Raw genomic sequence first — 19547 nt, 5'->3', positions numbered from 1 at the left:
ACACCCATTGAAATTCTACAACTTCAATTTGTCAATCAATTCAAAACATACATCTATTCATCCGTACAACATTCCAAGCTTCCAGTCATCATCCATTCGACTTATCCATTTATTATTCCTAAAAATGTATAATTTAATTTATCTTCGACAGCTCGCATCCATGTCTCGAACAAAAATAACAGTTTTCCTATCTATGAATGTATAAAAGGAGAAAATTCGTAAATATTTGTACTGATAAAAGGCTACCTTTAATATACATATACATACATTATATATATATATATATATATATATATATATATATATATATATATATATATATATATATATATATATATATATATAAAATAAAAAACCTAAGAATCAGTATCATTCATATCACACACTGAGGCTAAACTTGTAACTTGAAGTACAAAATTATAACTTTCATAAAGCTTTCTCAGAAAAATCTAATGAAATAAAACAAGTTCATGCATTAATCACTTGGAGGTATTTTTTTCGGACCATTTATTGTCTCAATTAAAAAACAAAAATCTGCTTTCTTGTTCGCAACAAACTGGCAGGATATTTACAGAATAATGTGAACTACACTAAATGTCATATCTCAAAGAAATACACAAAATCAATCTATAATGAGGACCTGGCAGGCCAACCTAGGATTGTAAAGATTAATCTGAATTGATTTGAGTATTTTCTCTTGTAAATGTTTGGAGTAACAACCTGTTCTCTTGATACCTGATTGGCTGTGAATCACAAACATTACCTCACAACCTGATTGGTTAATACAAACCCATTTACACTGTGACCTGATTGACTAAACTTTGGAAAAGTTGTCTTGCCGCAGAACTGATTGGTGTAAAAACATTCATGGATGTATTTTTACATGGCCCTTTAAAAAAAAAAGTTTAAGAAACCCCCAAACAAACAACAGGAGCTCATGTTTTGAGCATTAAAAAAAATATTAAAGAAACAATCTCACCTGGTTGAACAATATTCCTGCACAGCAATTGATCTATTTCTGAACCTTGCTTAATTTACTTGCAAAAAAACAAAAAACCCTCATCTATATTTAACATCTATTTATACTGCAAGCAAAGCAATCCAAGCTTTTGAGCTGAACAGGTTGAGTAAATATCTACATGTCCAGTACCATATAGAGTCGCTTAATCACAGTGATAGGAAAAAAAATTCATGTCTAATACAGCTCTGCTCTTTGGAAAGGCGGAATGAACTGTGTACAGAAATGTAAAGATGGTTTATATATGTTTTAAGACCCAGATTCACTTGGAAAGCTCAGAACAATCATAGTTATTGAAGTACATTCAGAACACTAACTTTCTAAATTTTGTTCCTTCAGAAAAAGTACACAAGTTAAAAGTCTGAGAGCTACAGGACACTGAGGTTTTCTACAGAATTCAGCAGGATCGGTGGCATAAATATGTACATCAAGCTGTGTCGCTCTTGCTCTTTGCTCAGTGTATTGCTTTTTGTATTTCTGTAGATTCAATTACATGCATGCAAACAATAAAAATCAATAAAACATGATCAAAAAAAAAAAATGTCCACCTGTTGAGTCACTTGAGTTCTTAACAGAGGAGACATATGTATTTAAAATCAGGTGAGAGTCCTGTATAATTTCTTATCCAAAAGTGTCTCAAAGAACGAAAGGAAAATGGTCATTTCCAATGCAGTGTTTCCGAAAAACACGGCGCTCATAAAAAGAAACTGCGTCATCTGAAACGAAGCACTGCAAGAACAATGACCCAGGAACCCTTGGCCTAAATTGATCAAATAATAATAATAATAATAATAATAAAGAAAACTTGTCAGCAGGTGTATGTCCTTTGAAAAGCCTGCTTCAGACTTGAGAGAAAAAGAAAGAAAAAAAAATCCATTTAACAAAGAAAGAAGAAAAAAAAACCTTTACATGTACATATTAAATATATACACATGTGCACATTAATCACTTCCTTCAGATAGTTTTAAATTTATTTCAAGTCAATGCTGAAAGACCAAAAAAAGAAAAGAAAAAAGAAATTTCCTTCTTAAAAGTTCAACGGATACATCCATTTCCATGCTGTACTGAAACACGGCTCTGGCTAAAACGCACGTTCAAGTAATTTTCCTTTATCTTCTATTATTAGTATTTTGCTAATCCAGTCTTTTGTAATCCAGTCTTGAATATGGGAAACGTCCCTAGTTGAGACTCCAGCCTCAGGCTACAGGATGTCGATAGCTTGGTGTCGCTTGCCGTATTCCCCTCTATGATCTCCAGGAACCTCCCGGTCTTCATCATCTAGAAAACAAGGGAAGGGAAGAGGTTATAGAAGGAGGACGGTAATAAAAGGTCCTTGAAAAACATTACATATACAGTCGTGTGAAAAAGAAAGTACACCCTCTTTGAATTCGATGGTTTTATGTATCAGGACGTCATAAATCATCGGGTGCTTATAAGGTCTTAAAATGAGGTACAACCTCAGATGAACCACCGGACATGACACATTACACCGCTGCATTATTTACAGCTGTTACAGCTGCTAATCAGTTTTTTACTTATCTGTCACATCACATCACTCGCACACAAACAGATGCTGAAAATCCAAAAATACCTGATTAACAGCATTAAGCGAATATAAATATGATCACTGTGCTCTCATCCAGACGTCTTTATTCTCAGATGTTGATCCTGAAACTGATCAGCTTGATACATGATACATTTCCACTTTGAAAAGAATGAACTTATGTACAAAAAAAAAAAAAAAAATTTTTAACCATTATTATATATATATATATATATATATATATATATATATATATATATATATATATATATATATATATATATATATATATGTAAAAATTGGATGTCTGCTACTCAACACTCACACAAACGCACACTTATTCTCATGTACATCTACTTAAAGCACTACGTGGACTCAATACATGAGCAATGGCGGACAGCGATGGCAAACACGAGGGAGGGGGACGGGACAAGAGAGGACGGACGGAGGAGGAAGAGCGATGCGAGGGACAGCCGGCCAACTCCTGGGCTCACCTTGGGCATCTTCCTCGCCACCGTCACCGTCCTCCTCCTCGTTGTAGGCCAGCTCGGCCTGCTTGTCTGCCTCGTACTCGCCCACGTTGCCATCGTCCCCATTGTAGTCCGCCAGCTTGGAGGTGCGCTGCGGATCTACGGGGGACTCGTTCTCGTCAAAGAATCGGCCTGAGCGGGCGTGAAAAAAAAGAAAGGGGAAAGAGAAAGAGAGAGAGAGAGAGAGAGAGAGAGAGAGAGAGAGAGAGAGAGAGAGAGAGAGAGAAAAGAAGGGGGAAACAACAAGGAGAGAAAAAAGAAAGGGTCAGTCAGGATTAGGAAAGAGGGTGGCGTGAGACTGAACGAATAATTTATTCGTAAGAGGAGAAGAAGGAACAAGGAAAAAGAAGGCGAGATGAAAAGACAGATGTGGGAAGCATCTCTCATGCATGTGCACCTACACCTCTACGCACCAACGTCCTCACTGCTGTAAAATTGACCAGAGGATTTTGCTGGTCTCCACACCCCGCACCCACACACACACACACACGAGGGGAAAAAACCTAAAGACCTTTTCTGCAAGGTTTGCATGCTGTGACTGCACGTCATTGCAGTAACACGCTCTTACACACGTGTGCGCAAAGGCACACAGACACAGACGGATACACACACACACACACACACACACACACACATACACACACACACACACACACACACACACACACACACATACACACACACACACACACACACACACATACACACACACACACACACACACACACACACACACACACACACACACACACACACACACAGAACTAGCCGTACTCACTCTGCCGATGTCGGAGTGGTGCAGCAGGAGCAGCATCTCGACGAGGTTCGATGGGTTTGGGCAGAACCTGAACAGGATTCGGAGGAGGAGGCAACGCTGCTCCTGGATTCTCAGAATCTGAACATGGGCATAAGAACAGACCAAAAGCAGATTAACAAATTACATACTTGAATTAATTTCAATATTGAATCTAATATTTTGATATGTAAATCATTTTATATTATTTTAATTGCCATTGTTGCTTTTGTGCAGCAGATACATAACTGTTTATATGTTTTTAGTCATTTATTTATTTTAATTGTTAAGATCGAATGATTTTATTCTCTCTCTCTCTCTCTCTCTCTCTCTCTCTCTCTCTCTCTCTCTCTCTCTCTCTCTCTCTCTCTCTCTCTCTCTCTCTCTCTCTCTCTCTCTCTCTCTCTCTCTCTCTCTCTCTCTCAAATCTTGTCCTGCGAGAGTGCAGGTGCAGCTAAAACCACAGGTTTATGAATTCTGGTTTCTGATTGGTCAGAATTCAAGGTCGATTTCTAAAGAAGCAGTTCCAAATCCATATTAATGTGCTCATTCTTATATTTTCTATAACAACAGCCCATTTATATGTGATCTGACATGAAACGTTTGCGGAAGTGGTTTAAAGTGTCAGCGCTTCAGGACTGAGGAGTTTTTCAGCGGGAGTTGCATTTTAATAGTAACATTATCTGCATTTTTTTGTATTATTACAATAGAAAAAGAGAGCGGATTAACACCGCTGATATAAAGTAGGCCATAAAATGTTCTACATCAATATAAGTAAATAATTAAACAACTGGCAATAGATAAAAAGTTCAACCTATTGTAATCACAATACAAAAAGCCTTCAGTAATACAGGAGCAATAAAAAAAAACTAGAACACCACGTCCTGAAGTATTTTATTTGGAACCTAATTGTATATCAACTCCATTTGTATTTCTCTGCTCACCTCTCATTTGGCGCCGTTGCTCTCCAAACTCATCTGCTTGAACGTCTACCTTGTTGCCTTCATTCATCACCACAGGTCTGTCCACGATCGGTTGGGGAACCTGCTCCTGGATCGGTGGGAGAACTTTTCCTCCATTCTGAGGAAGGTCAGGATGGTCCAGAGGAAGACCACGAGGAGCATCAAACCCAGGTCCTTCTCCAGCACCAGCTCCTGCACCTGGAGCAGCAATAGCGGCATCAGCTCCAGCATTGGGCCCCGCACCCTCTCGGGCAGGTTTAATGTCCACGGCTGGCTCTGCTGGCTCCACATGCTGCATGGTGATGGCTGGCTTTTTCAGAGCTGAGAGAACATTCATTCAGATTTTATTTTTATTTGGTATTTCTACCTGCATCTTACTTAATAATATAGGAGTCAAACATTTCTATCCTTCTTTCCAGTTTTTTTTGTCAAGTCGAGTTATATTTATCTAAACTATAGTTTAATAACAAATTGCTTTGATGATGAATTTAATGATGAACAAGATCTGCTGCATTGTTAATACTCACCAAACTGCACTTCATCTACCTTTCCCACTTCACTGTCTTCAATACCAGGCATTCCAGCATCACTTCCTGGTTTCCCCAAATCATCTGTGAGTGAGTGAGACAGAGAGATGGAAGAGGAGTGAGAAATTGAGCAAGATGAGAGAGAGAGAGATAAAGAAAAAGAAAGGGGGGGCAGACAGACAGAAAAGGAAACAGATGAGACAGACAGAGGAGAGATAAAGAACAACAGGAAGTAAGAGTGGCCGATAGACAGAGCGAGGGAGGGACAGAGTAAGGAAAAAATATAATGGGATCGAGACAGCCACAGAGAAACAGAGTGAGAGAAATATATAAAGATCAGTGGAAACAGGAAAAAATGTGGTATTTTTTATTCTGATTGTAAAGTTTGTTTGTTTTTAAGTGATTAGAACAGTAGGGAAAGATAAAGATGTATCGAGGTAGAATAACAGTGTGCAGTGTCCGGAACATACAACCTTTAATATCGGGGTTGTTGTGATGCTGTGGGGCCACTGGGTGGTGCTCTCCTGCAGTCACTGTACCACGATCAGCCTGGGCTACCGCAGGGCCGGCATTCTGCGTGTCCACGGTGTCCTTCAAAAACAGGAAGTAAATGCAGATGAGATTCACACAAAGCATCTTACGTTCTTACTAGGTCATTCTCAAAACAAGAACAAAAACAGTGTTAATCCTGGTTAGAAGAAAAAACTGCCAGATTTTGTTAAAATAAACATTTCCTACTTTTTTTTTACATATTCACAGATCCCAGTGATGTAGGAAGTACCCGTGCCTACATGTAGTCTAAACTACAGCTGGGTGATGGTTCGCTAACAATACGGGTCCAAAAAGTTACTCTCATCTGTAAAAGTAGCATCATAAATATATAAGGCAAGATTAAGTAAGAAGGATAAAAACTTAAAGCCCGGGACACACAAAGCTGACGGTCGGCGGTTGGGAAATGTTTGGTCTGTTTTTCAGCCATTTCTGCATTTCGAATCAGCAGTGGAGAAGGAGAACGGCGAGAAAGAGAACTCCGATTGGCTATATAGCTTAGCAATTGAGCAAACAAGAAAAAAAAACAAGAAAAAAAAAAAAAACGAAACATGAGAAAAAATAACTAACAGAACACGTGTTGTCATTCTTGCTCTTGTCTTTGTAACTTAGCAGAGATGATTAAGAAATAAAAGCGACAGGATTCCGTTAGTCATGATTGTGGCAGGTGTAAACTCTGCTTGCTTTATAAATTACTACTATCAAATATACACTACTGCCACCTGCTGGTATTGGAGAGTTATGTTGCCTCACGCAAGCGGCACGATCAGCCAATACCGATCCAAAAATAAATAAAATACAAACAATCAGCCCGATTAATCGGTCGACCTCTAGCGTTTACCCACTGAGAATATACTTCCCCAAAGTTAGTTTCTTTTAAAAACTTACAGGATCATCTGAAAAAAATTCACGTGTATATAAAAAAAAAAAAAAATCTATAATCTGCTGTCTAAAATCATGGTCATTGTGATGCTTAGTTGTGTTAAGTTGTTAACAAAATGCCAGCGAAATAAAACCAGCAAATTGATTCCACACCTAAATAAACATAAAAAAACTAAATTCCTAGAAATTATTTATTCAACAAGGAAGAGGAAAAAAAAAAAGAACAGGAAATACAAATGATCTAGGAATCCTGATGCGTAATACATGAAACATAAGTGTATAATGGCAACATACTGACATCATATATATCACTCTACACCTTAGCACTAGAATTGCTTGATGGTAAAAAAACTATTTAAGTCAAGTCAAGATAAATTGTTTATCATGAAATCAATATCATAATCACACAATCATAATCACACAATCATAATCACACATTTTTCCAAAAGTTAAGGAAGATTTAGGCTGATTTTATTTACAGGAACTTCTCAAGCTTTCAGCTGATTCACGCAATACTGTGTAACCGGTTTTAAAAGTGTGCGTATGCAACAAGACGTCACCAAAACTGGTCGAACACCAAAAACCAGTTAGAGATTATGTCTCAGTGGACTGTGCTTTTGTCTCTTGCTTTGTCTCTGTTCTGTTGACTTAGTGATGCGTTGTGTTTTGCGGTCGGGGATATTTTGTTTGTTTGAAATACAGCACAGTAAATCTGTTTCTTGTAGATACAGAGCTGATATTTCTGATATTTTAACTAACAGGACACGTTTGGGTTTGGCGATGATTTTTAGGCATTTCATAATAAAATAAATGACCAGCAAACAGACTAATAGAAGTCACGAGAAGTAATGACGCGGCTCATATTCAGTACCAACAGGTACTTTTAGATGAATATTAGCAATGAAACAGGTTATTAATAAAGAGAAAATCTGAATAGTAAATATCCATCCGTACAGAAGTGGAAATAATATAGTGATAAACAAACCTGTAACAGATATAAAACTGATGCTCTTGAATTACCGATGACAATTGCTGATGCATTTACCTGATTAAAATAATATCTGGAATGAGTTGCCTTCATACAACATTAACAGTGATTGCCCTCACAGTGATAAACCTTTAGTTCCCCTATTAGGTCACTATCCCTATCAGGAAACATGGCTACAGATTGAAAGACACACACTACCCAGCATGTGGCATTACCTTCTTTAATTTGGCAGCTTTCTCTGCAAACAGCTTCCTGCTCTCCTCGTACTCGTCTTTAAGCTGCGCTATCTGTTGACCACACTGTAGGCTACGATGCAACAAAACACACACACACAGATTACAAAAACATTCAGTGCAGGAAAACAGCATACACAAAGCAGTGGAAACAGAAGAAAAAGCAATGTTTTATTCATATTCCTATTTCGGTAGTCCTCTTAAACTCGTGCAAGGTTGGGAGCACTTTAATGCATCTTATACCTTATTTACTATTTTACTTCATACTACAGTCACTTTGGTATTTTTCTTTGCGTATCAGGCTCATAAGATTTTACACTTTCAGTGGGGCAACAAAAGTATTTAGTCAGCCATCAATTGTGCAAGTTTTCCCACTTAAAAAGATGAGAGGCGCCTGTAATTTTCATCATAGCTACACTTCAACTATGAGAGACAAAATGAGAGGAAAAAAAAAAAATCCGAAAATCACATTGTCTGATTTTTAAAGAATTTATTTGCAAATTATGGTGGAAAATAAGTATTTGGTCACCTACAAAAAAGAAAGATTTCTGGCTCACACAGACCTGTAACTACTCCTTTAAGAGGCTCCTCTGTCCTCCACTTGTTACCTGTATTAATGGCACCTGTTTGAACTCAGTATAAAAGACACCTGTCCACAACCTCAAACACTCATACTCCAAAGTCCACTATGGCCAAGAACAAAGAGCTGTCAAAGGACAACAGAAACAGCCTGGTGTAGACCTGCACCAGGCTGGGAAGACTGAATCTGCAATAGGTTAGCAGCTTGGTGTGAAGAAATCAACTGTGGGAGCAATTTTTAGAAAATGGAAGCATACAAGTTCACTGATAATCTCCCTCAATCTGGGGCTCCACGCAAGATCTCACCCCGTGGGGTCAAAATGATCACAAGAACGGTGAGCAAAATTCCCAGAACCACTCGGGGAGACCTAGTGAATGACCTGCAGAGAGCTGGGACCAAAGTAACAAAGGCTACCATCAGTAACACACTACACCACCAGGGACTCAAATCCTGCAGTGCCAGACGTGTCCCCCTGCTTAAGCCAGTACAAGTCCAGGCCTGTCTGAAGTTTGCTAGAGAGCATTTGGATGATCCAGAAGAGGATTGGGAGAATGTCATATGGTCAGATGAAACCAAAATAGAGCTTCTTGGTAAAAACTCAACTTGTCGTGTTTGGTGGAGAAAGAATGCTGAGGTGCATCCAAAGAACACCATACCTACTGTGAAGCATGGGGGTGGAAACATCATGCTTTGGGGCTGTTTTTCGACTGATCCGTGTAAAGGAAAAAAATGAATGGGGCCATGTTTCGTGAGATTTTCAGTGAAAACCTCCTTCCATCAGCAAGGGCATTGAAGATGAAACGTGGCTGGGTCTTTCAGCATGACAATGATCCCAAACACACCGCCCAGGCAACGAAGGAGTGGCTTCGTACGAAGCATTTCAAGGTCCTGGAGTGGCCTAGCCAGTTTCCAGATCTCAACCCCATAGAAAATCTTTGGAGGGAGTTGAAAAGCCGTGTTGTCCAGCGACAGCCCCAAAACATCACTGCTCTAGAGGAGATCTGCATGGAGGAATGGGCCAAACTACCAGCAACAGTGTATAGAAACCTTGTGGAGACTTACAAAAAACATTTGATCTCTGTCATTGCCAACAAAGGGTATATGACAAAGTATTAAGATTAACTTTTGTTATTGACCAAATATTTATTTTCCACTGAAATTTGCAAATAAATTCTTTAAAAATCAGAAATTGTGATTTTTAAATTTTTTTTTCCCTCATTTTGTCTCTCATAGTTGAAGTGTACCTATGATGAAAATTACAGGCCTCTCTCATCTCTTTAAGTGGGAGAACTTGCACAATTGGTGGCTGAATAAATACTTTTTTGCCCCATTGTGTTTGATTTGATTCTATTCTACTTCAAATTCATGTAGCATCAGTGCATGAATTGTGCCAGACATAAAAATTTGCCTTGTCAGTAATCATTACATGCTTTTAGAATGTGTTTATAATCTGTACAATGTGTTTGTGAAAGGGTGAATTCATTTAAAAAAAATTACTAAAATAAATATATATACTGTATTTTTCAGACTATAAGCCACTACTTTTTTCTCACGCTTTGAACCCCGCGGCTTAAACAATGAAGCGGCTAATTTATGAGGTTTTCCCGGTTTCACAAACTTCAATCCAAAAACTGAGCCCCATAACATTAGACCAATGAAATTGCTGATCAGGTTCAGGTGAACCGATGAAACTCTTTATATTAAATCAGATGCGCTCCCACTGAATCGGGCCGCACCACATCATAAATATGGATGAGGTTCCTCTGACGTTTGACCTGCAGCTCACTCGGACTGTCTACAGGAAATGCGAATCATTCATCACGCTGAAAACAACCGGGCATGAAAACGCACTTCACCTGTGTTCTGAGCTGCACGGCATCGGGAGAAAAGCTTCACCGATGATTTTAAACGCCCGACGATGCCAAAAGAAAAACTCGAAAAACGGCTTATTTATGTTCAAAATAAAAATCTTTGTCAAATTCAGTGCGTGGGGCTTATATTTGGGTGCACTTAATAGTCCGGAAATTACAGTACACACACACACACACACACACACACACACACACACACACACACACGTGTATACATATATGTATATACATACACTGTGTATTTTGGACGCACCCCCGCAGCCCTTATGGTACCACAGTGAATTCATCTAGACATTGTCACTTTATACATGTAATAGTGTACAGTATTTGACCAAATACAAATTAAAAATGTTATTTCCTAACGCTGCGGGGGTGCATCCAAAATACACAGTGTATGTATATACATTGTGTGTGTATATATATATATATATATATATATATATATATATATATATATATATATATATATAAATAAAAATACACACACACAATCATAATCACCTCTCATACTCCATCTTCTTCTCAAGGTTTGTGTTGTTCTTCCTTAGCTCCCTCACTTGCTCCTCCTGCCTAATAATCTCATCTCTCATCTCCTTTAGCTGCTCTGTACACACACACACACACACACACACACACACACACACACACACACACACACACACACACACACACACACACACACACACACACACAATATTCACTTTCTGGAATAACAGTGAAAATTCAGGCAAAAGTACATTAAAGTTCTCAGACTTTATGCAATAAACTCAAATTTAATTAATAAATAAAGCAAATTAAACAAACAAATATGGTATGTTTCATATCAAATTAAATATAGAAAATGTATTTATTACTTTGTAAAAGAAATGTAAAGTATAAAAAAAGGTCTTCTTTATGCTCATTTTAATTTTTTAGATACTTAGTTGCCAAAACAGTATATAATGAGTTCATTGTCCTATAACCTGTGTGGCAACCGTGAAATAAATATTATATGAATACAAGCCAAGAGCCACAGTTAATATTCATATCAAACATCAGATTTGGAAGTGGGTTCTGCACTGGTTCGAGCTGACAGAAAGGATGTAGTAATCACTCTTCACATTCATGATGAGCAGAAAAGCATTTCAGCAAGCACAAAACATCAAACCAAATCCTGTTCTTGGCCAACAGGACTTCTGTTCTGTGTCGTAGCCCATCCACCATGAGGTTTTGTTCACTGAGGTGCTTTTCTGGTCACCATGGTTGTAAAAAGTGCTTATTTAAGTTAATATAGCCTTTTAGTCACAAATATAAAATTTTTCCCCTATTCTTAAGTTGTGAAGAAGTGATGTGAACACAAACTTCGTAACTAACAAACGGAAACTCATGTCTATGCATGATTTTATGCATTATGCAACAACATGATTGGCTAATTAGAATAAAAGCAGGTGTAACTAAAACTTCAGTAGAACAGCAAGAGAAGCTTCCTTGACACCAATGCTTTGAGACTTTTTTTGGTGTTTTACCTTTCAGCTGATTAATATCAGTGGTCTTTTGTGAGAATTCACTCTGCAGCTTCATCTGTGAAACACAAGACAGAATACGCATTTTACGACTTATTTAATAAACATGAATCTCTCAATCTTACAATGTCATGACAAATAATCCATACAATTTATATGATTTATTATTGCAGGGCGAGTTTAAACTCTGATTGGTCATTACTAAGATGTACACATTGTCATAATGACTTCTAATGCATTATACAGGTAGTCTCTGACTTACGATGTAGGGGGAGACATGGCCTAGCCTACCCAGGAGTCTTAAAGAATAGTATGGGGTAGTACACTATTTTACAGTACATAATTTAGCAAAACAAATTTACAGTACTGTATTGTATAAACTATATAGTATATATGTATACGAAAGCAGGGAAACATGGACAATCGCCGGTATGTGATTGGAAGAAGAAGCATACGCTGCTACAATTGCCTGCTGCACAAAAAAAAAGTTACAGTTTTTCTCATATTGCTATCATCATCGTAAGATCGAAAAATCACAAGTTGAAACGTTGTAACTTGGGGACCATCTGTACTCTAGATATTTTATTATGCATTATAAGTAGTGTTTATAACATTGCACTACAAAGCCTCACTTTCCATAGTATGTTACAAGAAGGTATCATGGTGATGCATAAGGTTAGTTCATTACTTTTCCATCAGATATAGAAATACATTTTATTTAGAATCTTTAAGATGGTAGTGTTGCCATGTATGCTGAGGTGATATTTGTTGTTTTAATACTTTAGAGTTTCTATAGCAACAGCTTCTTTTGACATACTATTATGACAAAAAGATTATCAAAAGAAAAAAAGGAAAAAGTTTTGGATTGGTCATAATGTAGATGTTTAACACGTGTGTGTGTGTGTGTGTATATTGTGTATATTGTGTATATTATATATATATATATATATATATATATATATATATATATAAATAAAAAGGCCCGTGTATCAAAAGGTGCCGTTTTCGAGTCTTCATTCCACAACGTTAAATTTTGGTACATAAGGAATTGTACAAAGTCAGTGTTTTAATTTTCATTACGAGAAAGACGACGAGTAAATGGATTTGGGTTGTGCTGGGAAAATAATTAACTGTGTGTGGGAACAATAACTGAAAAATTGAGTTATTTCAGCACATTAATATCAAGTGGACTTGTTTAAATTTTCAGCACCTTTTCCCCCATAAAGTTTAATCGTGATAGGTGATATCAGCAATACAAGACTAATACAGCAATATTTGTAATTCACATTAGGAGGCACAGAAGTAGATTCAAATTTCTCCCTCACAGTAGATCTCAATATAACCAGTACATGTGTATATTAAAAATGAATACGATTCACAAGAAGCTCGTTATTGTTAGACTAGTTTTGTGTTATTGTCTCAAAACTAGTCTTAACTGGACAGGCCACATTTTTGCTCTCACGGTCTCCAACTTAGCTCAAAACTGGTACTTGCTTTTATTTCAATAGAAGAAAGCTGAAGAATGCAGGCCATCTAGGGGCCTGGGACCTTTGGAAGGAAAATTGGAAAATGGAAGTCTGTTGTTAACAAAATGCTGAGCTGGTACAACAGGCCTTGGACTAAAAATGCAAATTAAACCATCCTTCTGATCCGGCTTTGTAGGGCAAAGAAAAAGTTCCTCAGAGAGCTGCTTGATATGCCAAAGTGGAGTTTGCTAAGTACACAACACACAAACCCTCTCTAGAGCAAACATCCGTGATTCGGGGGTTTGGAACATGAATAGTAGGAATGATAGGACACACCCCTTTAGCTGTAGAGATTCAAAACAGAAAATGATGTCCAGGATGCTTGTTAATACAAGAAAAAGAAATACTGGAACTACATCAATAAAGAAATTAATCTTATGTCCCTCCTTGAAGTGCGAATGAGTTTAAAGACGTGAACAGGAAATTTGGATGAAATCTGAGTTAATAGTGTTTAAATAGCACGGGTGTTAATGTGGCTGAGAGTATTAAAGCAGTTGGATGGCTTTGTGACTCTGTACATGATGACATAAAAACCCTCAAGGAGCAAAGATGATGCATATGACTCAGTCAAATGGGGAAAAAAAAAAAGGGATATTAGTTTTAACTAAATACTCCGACTCCTATTAATTTAAAGCATGGGTCACCAGCCTTTTTGTCCACGGTGCGCTTTGGGAAGAAAAGAGCAGACATTGAGAGAGTGCCGGTGGGAAGGCACGTACCGGGATACACATGCGCGATAACGACCACCGTGAACCAACATATACCAACAATAACGGACAGTGAGAGTGTGGAAGTTTAAATAGGAGCTGGTGATGATGATAAACGAGCACCATATGTGCGCGATTGAAGCCGGGAGCTTCAGAGAAAGCGGCCGAGAAAGCACCTGACACGCTGAAGGGGCGCCGAAGGGGGCGTGGCAGGTGGATTCCATGGCTAGTTTTCTCTAATTTCTACATTTACATTGTTGTGTCCTTACGAATTAGCCATTTAGGAGTACAGCGATGCCTAATGTACCTGTGTCAGGTACATTAGAAAAAGGTTATTCAGCCATTCCTAAGTTTATACCATTATATAAATGATTATTCATTTATAAGTAACATTCTGTGCCATATATTACACATAAACATCACTCTCGGAACATATTTTTAAATATATTTTTAGACATAACTTATGACATAACACAAGACCAATATAAGTTAATTAAAGGTACAATACAAGTAGGTTCCCTGGTGGTCTAATGGTTAGGATGCGGGCTCTCACCGCTGCGGCGCGGGGTCAGGGAACCAACCCCAGCCATTAGTGTTGCACAAGCCAGTGCACTCTTAGTGCAGGTCCCAAGCCCGGATAAATGGGGAGGGTTGTGTTAGGAAGGGCATCCAGCGTAAAAACATGTGCCAAATCAAACATGCGGATGATCCGCTGTGGCGACCCCTAATGGGAGAAGCCGAAAGAAAGTTTAAGATACAATACAAGTGCCTTCCTTTGCTAAATGTACAAGGATATATACACCTTTCATTTGACATTTAGTTCACATTTCCTGTTATAATCACCCATACGCTTTCCGATTGCGTTTCACGAAGCTTCAAGGTTCATTTAACCTCAGAAAGCTTTGTACCGTTTCATAAACCATGAGTTCATTTGCGCACAGGCGGCTTTGTTTTGCATATTTGTGTAAAGTCAGTACGCACCTAATGACAGCAATCAAACCTAATCAGATTGCAAACTGTGTAATGAGACACGTCACTGTTACACAAACGTGAGTGACTTTAGCCTGTTTATGAGTTCAGGTATAATTCTGCTCTGCACACGCTCTATTAAAAATACTGTGTAAATGTCACAGCACTGTAAACAAACTTGACATGGCTGCAACCAGCAAACACAAAGCTGTATAAATCAAATGTCGCATGATTTACATTCATTATTGGAGTATGAGGACTGGTGACAAAATCATCAGCGCATCCAAAAGTATATATATAAATATCGTAATTAAATGTTGTAGATCAGTGGTCCCAAATCTTTTTTAGCACCACGGACCGGTTTAATGTCGGACAATATTTTCACGGACCGGCCTTTCAGGTGTGGTGGATAAATACAACTAAATAAAAAGATACGACCATAAAAACTGGTATTTTCTAAATATTATAATAAACGTTAATCCATTGTGTTGTGTTTTGATCTTTTGCTCGCTTAGGGGTTTGAATTTAGTGGTAATGTATTATGTGTTAGTGGCCGGAGCAGCCCCTTTAGAAGGTAGCGGATGGAGGTAAGACATGTGACCGAGGAATCATGACATGCATCAAGAGTGAGTCATAGACAGATGTGACGGAGAGAATCTGTTAATTTTCCAAAATCAAACATCGTTCAGAATCAGATAATCAATAAAATGGAAATAATGTAAGTTATGTATTCTTGTGTGGCCCAGGACCAATTGATCCACGGACCGGTGCCGGTCCGTGGCCCAGAGGTTGAGGACCACTGTTGTAGATGATGTTGGTGAAACTCTTGCTTGGGGGCAAACTGTTAGCACGCAGCAACGTGAGAAACACCGACAGTGTTGTAAATCATGACCAGAAAATCCCAACAGTACCAACCTTTTCATCTAAACACTTCTTCATGAGTGCGTCCCGGGCCTGCAGTTTGCCCTCCAACACATTGTAGTCTCCATCCTTCTGGTCGATTTGACGCCGGTGTGTGTCTGCCTGCAGGACAGAGAGAGACCTTTTCAGAATCTACAGCACGTAAATCAGTGATGGTTGAGTGATATACAGAGGAAGTATGAATATAGGGGATCAAAAAGCTTAAAATCCTTCTTGAAGCTATTCAAGTCCAATGTAGCATCAGAAAGCTTCATGGTCCTTTAAGAGGTTCCATAAAGCTCAATTAGGCTTCACTTTAAAATGTTCATTAAAGCGTAACGACGCGTCATATCGAAGCTCCTCGCGGCTCTGACCTGCAGCATGAGCTCGGAGTTGCGCTTCTCCAGGCGTGTGCGCGCGGCGTCCGTGCGCTTCACCTGCGCGTGCACCTCGGCCAGTTCGTCCAGCGCGCGCCCGTGCATTCGTGACACGCTCCAGTAGTTGTAGCTGAGCAGCACCAGCACCACCATCATGCCGACCAGGACGACCGACGGGAGCCGACCACCGCGACGATTCGCTACGAACCCGACCATGGCGATAATCAACCGAACCGGAACCAAAAAAAAAACGTTGCGGCGCGCGACCGGACTCTTTTTTTTCTCACCTACTTTGCGTCCACTTAACGCATGTCTATAAAATGGCTCACAGTACACTAAAACTAAAACATTCCGTGTTTCAGTAAAACCTCACAGGACGACTTCAGCGTACACACACACACCTTGTCTCTACTCCTTCCGCACAGTTGGCGTTTTTTTTTCTCCCTCCCTTCACTTTCTCTATTTCATTTCCTTGTTTGCATGGACAGCAACGCGTGCAGCAACCCTGTCGATGTGGCGTGTCCTTGTACACTCACACACACACACACACACACCAGCATCAACATACACACGCATGAAAAAACATTGTCCGCATGCAAACTTTCAATGCACCAACTTTTGCATCAACACAAATCCGCTTGTCATTTAGTCCAATCCAGATACTGGACCTGCGATCAGATTGTACACAAATCACACTGCTGCTGCTTTAATGCTCTCCAACAAATAAAATGAATCTAACAAATCCAAATGTTATTATTCGGAAATGGAGCCAAATGATGAAACGACTAGCCCAGTCCTTTTCTGTGCCAACGGGGCACTTAGCATCCGTGTTATTAGCGTTTGCATTATCCCCGGTTTAAGACACTTGATGGGCGCCGAACACAAACGCGAACCGGCTCCAGTGCACAAACTGCGCGCATTCAACCTGCGGATCTCCGCGCTGTTGGACCACCAGCGCTGCGGAACCACCGTCACCCCGCGGCTAATTCCTTTCACCACAAGCTAACTGACGTGGCTAGCGCAATAAAACACACAAAAACAAAGCCCTGGCTCCAGACCCAGGCGCGAGGAATCACCGCCGGAATCACCCCCGATATAACAATCACCCGCTCCACGGATCTATTTCTCAGCTCTTTCTCACCGCTTTCTCACTCACAACAAACCGATTTTTTGTTTGACAGCCAAACCCATAGATCAGTCGTCTTAACGGAATCCGTCATAAGCAGGGGAAAAAAGGTCGTCCTGTCCAGATCACGAGTCAGACTGATAACTGCGACATCCAATCAAAAAGCGCGACTCTGGAACCTGGACGCAGCTGATTGGAAGAATTTCCCAAGATCTATCATACGTGATTGGGTGCAGGAGGATGAGGGCGGGGTTTGAATTACGACGTAGAATTAAATAAATAAAATAAAAAATTTGATATCATTTTGAGCGGCGGTGTGATCATAGTTTTGGAAGGAAATCTATTGCCTTTTTTTATCTTTAGTTTGCATCCTTTATCTTTATAAAATAATATTTTACTTAACCTTAAAAAAGCATAGATAAACCTGGCATGTACAAAATGTGTGTTCTTGAACATGCTACACCAGTATCAATTAGTAATTAAATTAGAAATTATGTGTAATCTGGTTTGGTTTGTTTCTTCAATTCAATCCTCCATAACTTAAAACAAGTAAGACTATTACTGTAATAAGATACACTACACCACTCATTGAATTCTTCTGATAAGGTTCCTCCAGACCTGCTAGATCCATCCTGGTACTTTTACCTTTGCTACAGTGGATGATTTCACAAAGAAACCCAAAATATTTGACTAAGTGACTAATTGTGACATTCGTACCTAAGAACTGCTGCTGTAATCATAAATACACGTTTGTCCTGATGCTCAGCCTTGTTTTTTTTCACAGTGTGCTTTTTGAACACACCTCCTGCTGCTTGTCTGTATGCTACAGTACACCTGAACACACTGTATATACTTAAAAATCACACTGGGACAAATGGTCAGTAGTGGGAGTCTGGCTTCTTTCTGATGACATCTTAGAAAGATTTTTCTTTTGCCTTTGCCATTGTTGCTACTGGTTTACTCAATAGGGATTTAAATAGAAATATACATTTTACAGATCATATTTTTTCAATGAAATTTCCAAATGTAGGTGTCATGCCACAGATTTTAAAAGATTCGCTGCTGCCTGCTTCTGGGCAAAAAAAAAAAAAGATTTTTTACAGTATATGTACACACACACACACACACACACACACACACACACACACACACACACACACACACACACATATATATATATATATATATATATATATATATATATATATATATATATATATATATATATATAAATGTCTTGTTTTTATTTAGAATATAAACATCATCTTCAATTCAATTCAATTCATTTTTATTTGTATAGCGCTTTGAACTATCAACATTGTCTCAAAGCAGCTTTACACAGATAATGTGATGATAAAAAATGTATATGTTTTTCATAAGTGTAAGTTTGTCCCTAATAAGCAGGCCGGTGGCGACTGTGGCAAGAAAAAACTCCCCGAGATGGCATAAGAAAGAAACGTTGAGAGGAACCAGACTCAAGAGGGAACCCATCCTCATTTGGGTTGCACCAAATGTCCATTTATTGCAGATATACGATGTTGCGGGGTACAGTGATGGTGATCAGAAGGAAACTGTAGTCCTGAGACAATATAGCAGACTGTTGACGTTAACTACAGTCCAAATCCATCCTCAAAGCTCTTGTTCTTACTCCGGAATTTCATGGAACCACCATGATGATTGATGAGAAACGGTGGTCACTGGAACCTCAAAAGCATCTTGCCAGTGCTAATAGCTCAATTTCATAATAACACAATTAGCTACCAAATTAACTGCTAGGAAAGTAACTAAAGGCTTACAGGAACATATTTGTATTTATGTTTCATTTTTTCCTTTCACCACTGTCACTGATTTATTTAACGACAGTCAAACATCAAAACCAACAAAATATATACATTCTGTTATGCTATATATCATTTAAACAAAGCATAACCATACGGAATAGTAACTAATGTTAACTAGCTAAA

General features: G+C 38.7%; 1 protein-coding gene across 2 annotated transcripts; it reads right to left on the bottom strand.

Moving 5' to 3' along the window:
- Positions 1-1963: 1963 nt before the first annotated feature.
- golm2 (golgi membrane protein 2) lies at positions 1964-17715 on the bottom strand. 2 transcript variants are annotated; one of them, XM_046840593.1, is made up of 11 exons: positions 16455-17715; positions 16096-16203; positions 11982-12036; positions 10978-11080; positions 8008-8098; positions 5847-5964; positions 5374-5457; positions 4829-5167; positions 3870-3986; positions 3056-3223; positions 1964-2296 (listed from the first exon to the last, which is right to left on the bottom strand). In XM_046840593.1, the coding sequence occupies exons 1-11, from the start codon at positions 16671-16673 to the stop codon at positions 2220-2222; spliced, it is 1479 nt and encodes a 492-aa protein (XP_046696549.1). In that variant the 5' UTR covers positions 16674-17715; the 3' UTR covers positions 1964-2219. The 2 variants fall into 2 exon arrangements, with proteins under 2 accessions (XP_046696549.1, XP_046696550.1); XM_046840594.1 differs by lacking the exon at positions 3056-3223 and having other exon boundaries at positions 16455-17714.
- Positions 17716-19547: the final 1832 nt, after the last annotated feature.

The sequence above is a fragment of the Silurus meridionalis genome, chromosome 26 (assembly GCF_014805685.1).
Source record: "Silurus meridionalis isolate SWU-2019-XX chromosome 26, ASM1480568v1, whole genome shotgun sequence".
NCBI lineage: Eukaryota > Metazoa > Chordata > Actinopteri > Siluriformes > Siluridae > Silurus > Silurus meridionalis.
Note: the sequence above shows the minus strand (reverse complement) of the source record. Positions and strands in the feature narration are given on the sequence as shown.

Excerpts from the sequence above, each read along its gene's own strand:
- golm2 (XM_046840593.1), bottom strand. The coding sequence starts at position 16,673 with ATGGTCGGGTTCGTAGCGAATCGTCGCGGTGGTCGGCTCCCGTCGGTC. Across the intron at positions 8,099-10,977 it reads AAGAAGATGGAGTATGAGAG|CCTACAGTGTGGTCAACAGA; the intron begins GTGATTATGATT and ends GTTGCATCGTAG. Across the intron at positions 5,168-5,373 it reads GGTAGATGAAGTGCAGTTTG|CTCTGAAAAAGCCAGCCATC; the intron begins GTGAGTATTAAC and ends ATGTTCTCTCAG.